The following is a 13,385-nucleotide window of genomic DNA, read 5'->3' on the forward strand; positions in this document are numbered from 1 at the left end:
TGTTATGGATGGTTGTGAGCCACCATGTGGTTGCTGGGATTTGAACTCTGGACCTTCGGAAGAGCAGTCGGGTGCTCTTACCCACTGAGCCATCTCTCCAGCCCCTTTCTTTCTTTTCTCCTTCCTCCCTTCTTCCTTTCCTTTTTCCTTTCCTCTTTCCTCTTTCCTCTTTCCTCTTTCCTCTCCTTTCCTCTTTTGACTTTTCAAGACTAGCTTTCTCTGTGTAGCCTTGGCTGTCCTGGAACTTCCTCTACAAATGAGGGTGCCTCACACTCAGAGATCTGCCTGCTTCTACCTCCCGAGTTCTGGGACTAAAGGTATGTGCCACTACCACTGCCTGACTCTAGCATGATTCTGATACTCTAACTCACATTAACAAAAAGTCTTCTATCTTAAATAAAATTTAATCATGTTGTCTCCTCATTTCAAATAATTTAAAGCCTTCCCTTTAGGAAAATGTTAGCATAGCATGGCCCATCAGTTATTTGGGGCAGTATTTTCCTTTTATTTGCTTCTTGAGACAGAATCTCAGTATGTAGCCCTGGTTGGCCAGAAACTCCCTGTGTAGATCAGGCTAGCCTCAAGCTCCCAGAGATCTGCCTGCTTTTGCCTCTGCCTCCCAGAATATAGGGATTAAAAGTGTCTGCCACCACGCCAAGCTAGTATGTTCCAAGTTTTAGCACATAATCTGTGATAGTTCAGGATTTCATGACTAGAAATGGACTCACTCTCATTAGAGTACAGGACTGATTTCAGATACCTTTACTGTAGGATTACTCCCCTCACAAAAACATAGGATCTGGGGCTGGCTCTTCCAGAGGTCATGAGTTCAAATCCCAGCAACCACATGGTAGCTCACGACCATCTATAATGAGATCCAATGCTCTCTCTGGTGTGTCTGAAGACAGCTACAGTGTACTTATATATAATAAATAAATCTTTAAAAAAAAGGATCTAAATTAGAACAGCAGTCTTTTAAAATATTCAATAAATATAGGTATGTGTCTCTAGGAAGACAACATAAGCTACTTCTAGAAACTAGACCAACGTCTCCTGCTCTCTGTCAAGATATTTGTAGCTTTGACTTTGTATGCAAGAGAGATGGTCTAATGTACTTCTTTTTTTTTTTAAATTTATTTATTTATTATATTTAAGTACACTGTAGCTGTCTTCAGACACTCCAGAAGAGGGCATCAGATCTTGTTACAGATGGTTGTGAGCCACCATGTGGTTGCTGGGATTTGAACTCCGGACCTTTGGAAGAACAGTTGGGTGCTCTTACCCACTGAGCCATCTCACCAGCCTGGTCTAATGTATTTCTAAAGGACCAGTTGTCCTAAGGCAGCTCCTGACTGGCCTATTAGTGTATGTGCAGTGCAGCACACACAGGCACACACGTGTATACACACAATGATAATGAATAAAATAAAACCTAGTATTTATCTAAATAAACCCTTCTCCATATATTAAATTCCAAAATTGTATTCAACTTATACATCGATTTAGGGGAAATCTGGGCTTGGAGAGATGACTCAGTAGTTAAGATCATGTTATTCTTGCCAAGAACAATAAAAAGAGTTGGAGCTGGGCGGTGGTGGCACATGCCTTTAATCTGCAGAGGCAGGCAGATTTCTGAGTTTGAGGACAGCCAGGGCTACACAGAGAAACCCTGTCTCGAGAAAAAAAAAAAAAAAGACTGTGAGTTGGTTCCCAACACCTGTCAGGCAGCTAACTGCCTGGAAGTCCAGGTCTGGAGAGTCCAACACCCTCTTGTGGCCTGTAGGGTTCTGCACTCATGTGTGTGCCCCTGTGTCCCTGTGGCGGGGCAGCCTGTGTGGAGTTGGGATCAAACCTTTACCTGCTGACGCATCTTCCTGACACTTACAACTTTGTAATTTGACTTTAGGTAGCCCTGGGTAGCTTGAAACTTTCTGTGTAGACCAGGCTGGCCTGAACTTCATAGAGATCTGTCTGTCTGCTTCTGTTTCCTGTGTACTAAGATTAAAGGCATAGGCCCCAGAAAAATTAACTTTTAAATAAAATTGATTCTCCTACCAAGAAATATGATGTGTATTTATTTAAAATATTTATTGTTATTATGTCTAAGTGTGTGTGTGTGTGTTAGGGATATACATGTGAATGCGGGTGCTTGCAGAGGCCAGAGGTGCTTGATCTCCATGCAGTGGGAGACAGCTGATAGCCACTGGGGATGGAACTCAGAACCTCTGGAAGAGCACTTCCTGCTCATAACTGCAGAGCCATCTTTCCAGCCCCACATGTCTTATTTATTCTGGGATTTTTTTTTTTTCATTCTTCAGTAAGAAACTTTCCCCATCCTACCACCGTTAGATCTAAGTTTACTCCTCAGTCATTTGAAAAGCTATTGATTTTAACATACTTCATTCCTCTGTGGAACTTCACGAGTCTGTCATTATCTGGCTTGCTTGGGACTGCTGGAACCAACACTGCATGTAATAAAAATGTAGCTGCAAAGACAACAAAAACATGTTGTCTCTGACTTCATGGCCTTCATTCCTGAGGGAAGTCTGCTGTCAGCGGTCAAAGCAACTAACTAGGTTACTTCCCAGAGCCCAAAGCACATTCGACATGGGTTGATGGCACTGAAATACTCCTCTCTCCTGGCCAGCCAGGCCACATGCCCAGGGTGCCAAATGTCACCAAGTTCTCAAGGTAGTCTCATCAATGCCACCCAGATACGTCACCTCCTCGGGGACTCCAAGGCGCTTAGCTGGGATACTATCAAAGGCCATCTCAAACATGGTTTGTCCCAATTCGCCATAGTTGTCAACAGCAGTCTGGGAGTAAATGGTCCCCTATATAAGAAAACAAAGCAGGAAGGTGGGTGAATGGGGAGAGTTAAATTGTCGAGACACCAAGGGCCAGGGATGCAGAGGGGAAGTAGAGCACTTGCCCAGTTTGCCCAAGGCCCTGGGTCCCATCTCCAGAACTCACACAACAGCAACAAGAAGGCGTCAGGGGATACGCTGACCAGAGACAAACGGTGTGTGGCTTAACATCAACACAGAAGATGAACGTTTCTCATCAACTTTATTCAAAACTGTCAGGGGATCCAGCCAACCACTATCTAAAAGCAGACCGTCTGAATGATCATTTGGGGGGCTTCTCCCCTTTAAAAGCCAGCTACTTCTTGGTTCTTTTTCATGAAGGACTTGGTTTCTGAGGAGTATGTTCATGTAAGCACTTCAGTGGGGCATCTAACCAGGACCAATGGGCCTGGGGAGTCAGGTTTCTCTTCCTCTGAGCATGCCTGCTTTACCAGAGATGTGAAAAAACAGGATTTTTCTTGTTTTTTTACATTTCAAGTGAAGTTTAAAAAACATACCCAAATCCAAGATAGCTAATTTTAAAAATATATATTTGTTTTAAATTTTTTAAAAAAATTTTTTAGTGTGTGTGGCGGGGCATTGCATGGAAGTCACATGGAGGTCAAAGGTTGGCATCAGGTCTCTTCCTTTAATCATTTTCCACCTTACTGTTGAGCCCAGAGCTCACTGATTGACTACACTAGCAGGCCCAAGTGCCAGACGGCTAGGCTGGTTGGTTAGTGGGCTCCGTGGACATGTGTCTACCCTCCCTCCCAACACTTCCCCAGTGTTACAGATGTGTGCTCCCAAGCCCAAATGGAGCGATTCTCTCTACTTTATCCATGATCAGAAAACATCACAGGAGAAGTTACCCTGAGTTGATCTGTGTAGGAGGAGAAAGATGTATTTCACCTAATGTCCCTAGGAATAAATGCCAAGTACAAAATATCAGGTGGGTCAAGCTATGACTTATTTCACAACCAATAAATATTTTGGGAGGTAGAGGCAGGAAGACCAGGAGTTCAAGGCCAACTTAACCTATAGAATGAATTCTAGCCAGCCTGGGCTACATAAGAACTGCTCTCAAAAAGCAAGCAGAGGCCAGGGAAATGGCTCGGGCATAGTTGAACTGCATGCTGTGAAATCATGAGAATCTACGTTCTGGCCTGCAGCATCCACGGCCAAGCCAAGTGGAGCAGCACAGTTCAGTAACCCTCCTACTAGGGAGGCTAGTGTAGCAGGGACAGGCAGGTCCCTGGGGGCTGGCCGGCCAGGTAGTCTAGTCAAATTAGGGAGCTTTGGGGTCAACACAGAAACCCTGTACAGATTGGCTGAAGAAGACAGCTGGCATTGACCTCTGCCTTTCACCTGTACATGCACATGCATACACATGAACACATGCACGCACTACATCCATACAAAAAAAAAAAAAAACGATAGTTTCCCCTGAGACAAGGTTTCTGTAGCTCTGGCCATCACTCTGTAGGTCAGGCTGGTCTCGAACTCAAGAGAGCCACCTCTGCCACCCGAGTACAGGGATTAAAGGTGTGCACCACCACTACCACCGGGCTCAAAATATATATATATGGAGAGAGAGAGAGAGAGAGAGAGAGAGAGAGAGAGAGAGAGAGAGAGTAATACTGTGGCTACATTTGTGACATTATAGCACATAACTTCACATAACTTATCTTCTACTTGGTCTTAAAACTGAGAGTTTCTTCCCACTGATATTCATTTTTTTTTCCCCAAATAAGGGACTCACAATATAACGAATAACAAAATCGCTTAGGAAAAAAGTTACTCTTCAAAGTAGTGCTTTCTTTGTGTGTACAAGTGTGGTGAGCTTTCCACATTTGTTATGTTACATATGTTACAGTGAACACACATGTTACATGTGTGTGTGCACCTGTATGTTCTCAACCAGGCAGGCACATGGAGAAGCCAGACGTCACATCTGTGCCTTCTATGGTTCTTCATTTTGCTGTCTCCTTTTTTTTTCCTGTTTGCTTGTTTGGAGGCAGGATTTCTCACTGAGCCTGGAACTCAGTTTCACACAGGTTGGTCGGCCGTCGTGGAAGCGGCCCAGGACTGGAGTTACAGGTGTGTGCTGTTGTGTCTCTCTGTGAATGTGAGTATGGAGATCTGAACCCAGCTCTTCACACTTGTACAGACAGCACTTTGCCCATTGAGCTATCTTGCCAGTCCCCAAAGCAGTATTTCTTTTTAAGATTTATTTTTATTATTTTAACTCTGGTGTGTGTGTGTGTGTGTGTGTGTGTGTGTGTGTGTGTGTGCATGTGTGTGTTACGGGGGATGAGCACCCAGGTGCCCAGGGAGGTTAGAAGGTGCCAGAATTCCTGGAGATAGAGTTACAGGCAGTTGTGAGATGCGATGTGGTATGGGAACTGAGCTCAGGTCCTCTGCAAGAGCAATGGGCACTCTTACCTGCTGAGCCGCCTCTCCAGTTCCCTAGTATTTCTCAGCCTTCACTACTGTGGGATGGAATTCCTCAATGCTTCTTATAATGCGGGTACTCACAATCCATGATAGGAAGTACAGTTCTTGCATCACTCTTGTTTAAATACACATAATTCTAATATATACCAAGAGTGTGCATCACTATCTTGTTACCAAATAACACTACTGCTATAACAAATGACTGTCTTTCTAGTTTCACCTATGTTAAAAGTCAACCATTTATAGTATATTTACATACGTGTGTGTGTGTGTGTGTGTGTGTGTATACACAATTATCCACAACACAGTCTGAATCAGGAGCCCAATGTGTCAGCAGACTTCACACAGAGCGGTTACTTACAGGAGCGACACAGTTGACCCTCACTCCGCTGTGGGCCCACGCCAAAGCCAAGGATTTTGAGAGGTTGTAAACACCTTCTCTGGCCGCTCCACTGTGCCTGTAAATACACAAACATTGTTAGCATCAGTTTCTGTCGAACATTGATGGGAAACATCAATTAAGTTGACGAGCACTTCAATGACTTGAGGACTCCACGAGAGTCTTTTTGTTATGAGTCTCTGTCACATCGAGTCTCTGTTTAAAGAGAGAGAGCTGGGTCATTCTCTATCAAAGCCAGGCCACAGTTACCAAACACAATGCGCACTGCATAAGCTGTGTCTCTCAAAAGCCATGCACCCGGGAAGAATATATTGATGAACCTTTTATTACAAAAGAGAACAACAGATTGTGGTTTTGTTTCTCTCTCTCTGTCCATACATGTATGTATATGTGTACACTCAAGCATGTACCACAAGGCATGTATGGAGGGCAGAGAACATCAAGTGAGCCGTTTCTCTCCTTCCATCATGTGGGCTCAGGGGATGTTCAGGGGATGGAATGCAGGACCTCAGTCTTAGTGGCAAGCTCCTTTACCAGCTGATCCATCTTGCCAGCCCCAAACACAAGTTTATGTTGATATTGTATATACTTTTAATAATAAGGGCTATGAAAATCATATATTTGGCTACATGTATTATCAATGGAATTCCAAATAGAAGGTTCAAAGGACTTAGGTCTTGGGCATGGATATGGCCTACTGCAAAGTCTGACTACCTGACTTCAATCCCCAAGACCGCACTGTGGAAGAAGAGAAAACAACCCCTGCAAGTTGTCCTCTGACCTCCATACTTGTGCTGTGGAGCATATATACCCCCATTAAAAAAAAAAACCACTAAATAAATATAATTTTTAAACATTTAAAAAGCTGGGCATGGTGCTGCATGCCTTTAATCTCAGCACATGGGAAGCAGAACAGTTGGATCACTTTGAGTTTGAAGCCAGTCTGGTCTACATAGCAAGTTCCAGTCAAACCAGGGATAGATGTCAAACATCTAAGCCAGGCAACCCTGTCTCAACAACATCAAAGCCACACACTTTTTAAAAAAGAAGGTACAAGCTGGGCAGTAGTGGTGCATGCCTTTAATCCCAGCACTTGGGAGGCAGAGGCAGACGGATTTCTGAGTTCGAGGCCAGCCTGGTCTACAGAGTGAGTTCCAGGACAGCCAGGGCTACACAGAGAAACCCTGTCTCGAAAAACCAAAAAAAAAAAAAAAAAAAAAAAAAGGTACAGGGGCTGGAGAGATGGCTNAGCAGTTAAGAGCACTGACTTCTCTTCAAGAGGTCCTGAGTTCAATTCCCAGCAACNACATGGTGGCTCACAATCATTTGTAATGAGATCCAATGCCCTCTTCTGGTGTGTCTGAAGACAGCTACAGTGTACTCATATATATAAAATAAATAATTCTTTTTTTATTTAAAGAAAGTATTACCAAAAAAAAGAAGGTATAGAGATAATGTGATTCGGAATTTCTATGTGCAGAATAATAATATCCCCAGGACCAACTGCCGTATGGTGTCATGTGGAAAAATCCATTCATAAGCATCTGAAACCAGCAGGGAAAGACAGACTAGATAGTAAGGAAAGAAGGATTTCCTTCAACTTTTAGCCCTGTATGTTTGCTGATCAATTCTTTCCTAGTTCATTTGAAAGATTCCCCTTCTCCTCTGTCCGGATAACATACATCGCACTGGGTAAAGAATTTGGGATGGCCCAGCAGTTAAAAGCTGGTAGTAACAGTTAATTTTGATTGTCAGCTTGATTCGATTCATTTAGGAATTAGTAAGGCATGCCTCTTTTAAACAGGGCGGAGCTACCAAGTTTATGAATGTCCACTAGGCAATCGCACAGAGATGGAGAGTGTTAGTGTTTACTGGGGTTTGGGTCGGAGGAGGGGGACTGCATGCCTCTGAGAAAGCTTCTTAGGGGAATGACAGAATAGTCTGGAATTGGACAGTGGTGATAGTTGGTAACTTTGAATATACCAAAAATCAGTAAGTTGTATTCTTCCAAGGGATAAATTTGGGGCTGAGGTCATAGCGTACTAGCAGAGTACGTGGCCAGCATGCCCAAGGTATCAGGTTTGATCGCTAGCAACACACACACACACACACACACACACACACACACACACACACACACGAATTTCATGTTAGTAATGCTATTACTCAAACACAAAAGGTCATCAGGAGGAGTTCCTAGCCTCCCACGCCGGAAATCCCTCTAAAGGGAGCTGAAGCATGAAGGAAAGCTGTATACATGAATTATGTAGCCAGAGAATCTGAGAGTCTTGATACTAAGTGGTTAGAATACCTGATCGCTTCAAATAGGTTTGCTCATAACCTGATCCTTACCTTATCTGGAGCATATTATTGGATAACTAATTAAAATATACTAGAAAAAATACTTAAAAAAAAAAACCCTGTTCGCAGCAATATGAAAAAAAAAAAAAACCAGAAGCATAAAAAACTGGTCCACACATACAAGCAGGCGTGCAGGAACCACTGAAAAAGTGTCAAATGTGCAAATGACATACTAACAGTTAAAAACTGGCAGTAAAACATCACGGCACATGGTACCCAGGTCACACAGCCTCTGTAAGTTCTAGCCTGGTCTCCCAGATTTCATTCTCATGGTGTGCTAAGTTGCCCTTCAGGGAGAGCTGGGACAGTCTCAGGTGCTCAGGCCCTTAACCACAGCAGCTCTGCTCCCTACCCCAAGGCCCAGCACAAAGGAGTTTCAATGTAACCCTTCCACCGTGACCTCCACGTCTACTCAGGCATCTCCCAGTGCTTGAGTGAAGAGCTGCACTCTGCTGTCTGCACCACAAGAGCTGTGAGTGCCACAGGACTGCGTATAGCTTAGCAAGAGATGGAGAGTGCCACGTTTAAGGCATACCTCTTGAGTGTGTCTGTGAAGATGTTTTCTGAGAGAATTCACTAGGGTTCACTGTGAGAAGGGGAGGGAGGTGGGGAGACCTGCCCTGAAGGTGGGCAGCGTCACCCCAAGAGAAGAGGATAAGGGACAAAGGTGAAGCTGGCTGAGAACCAGCATCTTCTGTTCTCTGCTTCCTGGCTCACTGTGATGGATGCAAGAACTCTGAAACCAGGAGCCCAAACAAACCCTTCCCCCACTAAGCCGTCTCTGCCAGGAATTGTGGTTAGAGAGACAAACAGTTACCGATCCTCTGCACGCCTGAAGGGATCCTAGATAATACGTGAAGCTAGTATGTTATTAAAATTTCCATAGAGGAAGTCAACTTGTTACTAGTTAGAACTACAATCCCTCAGGAATTGTGTGTATGTGTGTGTGTTTCATAAACTCAGAGTTTCTGTTATGAGTTACAATTTAGCAGTCCTAAAATTAAACAGGTATATATATTCATGGCATTCAAATCTAAATGAGTCCAGATCTATTTAATTTTCATAATTTAACAAAGAAGCTATTTCCCACAGTGACAGCTAGATTTCTAAAATCTCAATTACTTGGCAGAAAGGATACAGGATCTCCAGGTAATATGAATTTCAGATAAAGGACAAAGGTGTACACCTCCATGAAACCTCAAGCCCACTGCCAGTGACACACCATCTCCAAAGGCCACGCCCACTCCAAAGAGGCCACACCTCTAAATTCTTCTCAAATGGTTCCACTAACTGGGACGAAGCATGCAAACTTATGAGTCTGTGGGAGCCATTCTCATTCAAACCACCATATACGGCAACCTTCATCTGCATGGGCACTATTAGCAACTAGGAAGAAAGCTCAGTAGGAACAATGCTTGCTGTAGGAGCTTGAGGACGTGAGCTTGGATGCTCACACTCACATAGAAGTCAGGTATGGGAGTGCATGCTTGTAATTCCAACAAGGGGGAGACAGAGATGGAAGGATCTCTGGGATCCACTGGCCAGCCATTCCAGCCAAATCAGAAAGTCATGGTTCAGTAACTCTTGTCTCAAAGAAATAAGGTGGAGAGGGATTGGTGAAGACACCTGATGTTGACCTCTGGCCTCCAGCATACACAATTTGATTTTTAAAGTTCAAATAAAAGGAAATGGGGTGGAGGATGAATATGATCAAAATACACAGTGTCTTAGTTATGGAGTCATTGCTTTGAACAGACACCACGACCTAGGCAGCTCTTATAAGGACACCACTTAATTGGAGCTGGCTTCCAGGTTCAGAGGTTTAGTCCATTATCATCATGGCAGGAAGCACGGCAGCATCCAGGCAGGCGTGGTGCTGGGAGTGCTACATCTTGACCTAAAGATCAAGTCTCTCTCTTCCGCACTGGGCAGAGCTTGAGCACAAGACTGCAAAGCTCCCCCCCACCCCACCCCTGCAGTGACGCATTTACTCCAACACTGCCACTCCTAGTCTAACAAGGACACACCTCCTAAAAGTGTCACTTCCTGTGGGCCAATCTTTCAAACGCATGAGTCTGTGGGTGCCAAACCCATTCACACCACCACACACACTGTATAAAAATTTGCAAGAGTTAATAAGATCATTATTTAGAAAGGAAATTATTAGGGTTATAATTTATTAAAGGGGTGAATCATTGATTTAGGCTCCCCATGCAGAGAACAAAATCCAAAGACACAGAAAGGAAAAAATATATAAAATACTTACGCAGCTATTGGAAACCCATTATTAAGAAGGACAATGATATTGACAATAGACCCTCCATGCTCTCTCATCCAGGAATTGTAAACTGCAGAACACAGACACAGACAGACAACAACCATGTTAAACAGTGTCTTCCTTTGTTATCTCTTGCTCCAACATACATTTGATGTCTTCTATTTTAATTTAGTTTTTTGTCATTGAGCTGAGGTCTCACATAGCCCAGGATGATCCCGATTGCTGTATAGTAAGAATAAACCATAAGGTAAAGCTGAAAAAGGTCAGCAAGAACTTCGAAAAAAGCTTGAAAAAAAAAAAAGCTTCCCTAAACTAATAATCTAGATGAAAAATTACTGGACCAGTGACTCAACTAAGATGACAACAGCCATAAAGTATCTACCATAACCTGGATTTAAAAAGAAAAAAATTGAGACAAGTTCTTTTTTGTTTTGTTTTGTTTTGTTTTGTTTTGTATGCATCCCAGGTTAACCTAGAATTCCCTAGGTAGCTGAGGATGACCCTGAACTGCTGTTGTTCCTGGCTCTACCATCCAAGTGATGTGGTCACAGTTGTCCACCACCATGTCTGGCTTACAGAGGATAGAACCTAGGGCCCCTTGTATGATAGGTAAGCACTCTGCCAACTGAACTACATCTCCATCCCTAAGATGGATTTTAAAATGTGAGGCTTATAGATTAAAAAAACACAAACTTTTACCAAATGATTTAAAACAAAGTCCATCAATTAAAGACATGGGGTAGCCGGGTATTGGTAGTGAGCATTTCTGATCCTAGCACTCAGGAAAGAGAGAAAGAACATGAAGCTGGGTGGGAAGGGAGGTGGGGAGGAGGAGGAGGGAGGAGCTGGGACAAGCTGGGGGGGGGAGGAATAACACAGCTGACTTATACTGTACGAAAAAAGTTTTAAAAATAGTAAGAGGCAGGCAGTGGTGGTTCATGCCTTTAATCCCAGCACTCAGGCGGCAGAGGCGGGTGGATTTCTTGAGTTTGAGACTAGTCTGGTCTACACAGTAAGTTCCAGGACAGCCAGGACTACAAATCCTGTGTCAAAAAAATTTCCCCCCAAAACAAATAAATAAATGAATAATATATGGAGAGAGAGGGAGAGAGAGGGGGTGAGGGGGAGGGAGGGAGAAGAGGAAGAGGAAGAAGAAGAGGAGGAGGAGGAGGAGGAAGAGGAGGAGGAGGAGGAGAAGGAGGGGGCTGGTGAGATGGCTCAGCGGTTATGAGCACTAACTGCTCTTCCGAAGGTCCTGAGTTCAAATCCCCGCAACCACATGGTTGCTCTCAACCATCCATAAAGAGATCTGACACCCTCTTCTGGTGTGTCTGAAGACAGCTACATTGTACTTACATATACTAATAAATAAAATTTAAAGAAGAAGAAGAAGAAGAAGAAGAAGAAGAAGAAGAAGAAGAAGAAGAAGAAGAAGAAGAAGAAGAAGAAGAAGAAGAAGAAGAAGAAGAAGAAAGGAAGGGAGAAAAGAAAGGAAAAGCAAACATCAAACACCAAATTAGGAGACACAGAGGAGCGGAGGGAGAGGGCTGTGGAGGAAATGAAGGAGAGGGTGATGGGTAGGTACTATTAAAAGTGCATACACGAATGAAATTCTCAAAGAATAAATGATTTTAAACAGAATATATGGTCATAAATTGTCCAGAAAAGTCTGAAACTGGAAACAGTCATTGTCACATCAAGTATTAAAAACTATATGAAGGGGGAGAGGGGATGGGATAGGAGGTTCTGGAGGGGAAACCAGGAAAGGGGATAACATTTGAAATGTAAATAAAGAAAATATCTAGTAAAAAAAAAATCTCTCTTTAAAAAAAAAAAAACTACATGAAGCCACTGGATTTTTGCATAAAGAGGATACTAAGTCTATGTAAGTTACTCTAAACAAACTCTGCCTCTGGCTAAATGCCATGTCTTAACTCTGACGGCTTCATGACTTCCAAAACTCTGATGCTTTCCCAGGCTCAGATGCAGGCATTTCTTCAAAGTCTTTGAAATAATAAAGAGACCACAGAAAGCAAATGGAGAAGGAAGAAAGATATACAAGAAGAATGGCTGGCAGATACAACTTGGGAAGGTTACATCTATCTATCAGTGTGAGGAGACACAGGAACTGTAAAGTCAATCGATTGGGAACAAACAAGCGAGTGTACAAATGAAACAGGTCCTAAGTGGGTTAAGTCTTCTTTTTTCCTTTCTAATTGAGTTCAGTCCTAAAGGGGATCATTTTGAGTTTTTTTTTTTTCCTTTCTTCTGTCTTGTAAGGTACACACCACTAGGATCATTTAGTGAATGCACTGGGCTAGTCATTGGAAGATTCCCTTCTCTGTAGTTATTCTATCGAGTGAACAGACATTTACATTTAATTGTACAGTGATTTCTTTTGTTGTTTTTGTTTTTTAAGAGACAAGGTTTCTCTGTGTAGCTCTGGCTGTCCTGGAACTTAATCTGTAGACCAGGCTGGCCTTGAACTCAAAGATCTGCCGGCCTCTGGGATCAAAGTGCTGGGATTAAGGGAGTGAGCTACTACCACCCAGCTATACATGTGGTTTTTAAGGATTGCCTTTTTTTTTTTTCAGCTTCATTTAGACAATTATCTAACCTACTCACAGAATCTTAATAAGTGATGAAATTTAGTGAGAATCAACAGAAATAAAACAATCTTCGGGCCAGGCATGATGTGAGGGTGGAACTCTCTCTAAGTTCGAGGCCAGCCTGGTCTACAGAGCAAGTTACAGGACAGCCAGGGCTACACAGAGAAACCCTGTCTTGAAAAACCAACAAAGCAAAAACAAAACAAAACAAAACAAAACAAATCTGTCCCCACCCCCTAACAGAAAAAAAAAAAAAACAATTACAGCAAAACACACCTTCAGTACAGTGTTCCGAATATAATTAGATAGAAAGTATACATTCCCAAACGGTAAGGTTCTTCTTGGAAAAAAAAAATTTTTTTTTTAAAGAAAGTCTGCAGGGTCCCACTTTTGCTTTGTTTATTATATGTAAGTACACTGTAGCTGTCTTCAGA

General features: G+C 42.9%; 1 protein-coding gene across 2 annotated transcripts in view; it reads right to left on the reverse strand.

Moving 5' to 3' along the window:
• Pecr (peroxisomal trans-2-enoyl-CoA reductase) overlaps nucleotides 1–13,385 on the reverse strand; it is a 30,817-nt gene that overhangs the window by 7,953 nt on the left and 9,479 nt on the right. For both annotated transcript variants that reach the window (XM_021198884.2, XM_029538189.1), the window contains exons 4-6: nucleotides 10,331–10,412; nucleotides 5,665–5,761; nucleotides 2,724–2,834 (exon numbers count right to left, since the gene is read on the reverse strand). In XM_021198884.2, the coding sequence (XP_021054543.1) occupies nucleotides 2,724–2,834; nucleotides 5,665–5,761; nucleotides 10,331–10,412 (290 nt within the window). The remainder of the gene's footprint in view (nucleotides 1–2,723; nucleotides 2,835–5,664; nucleotides 5,762–10,330; nucleotides 10,413–13,385) is intronic.

This window comes from Mus pahari, chromosome 5 (assembly GCF_900095145.1).
Source record: "Mus pahari chromosome 5, PAHARI_EIJ_v1.1, whole genome shotgun sequence".
In the NCBI taxonomy this organism is placed as follows: domain Eukaryota; kingdom Metazoa; phylum Chordata; class Mammalia; order Rodentia; family Muridae; genus Mus; species Mus pahari.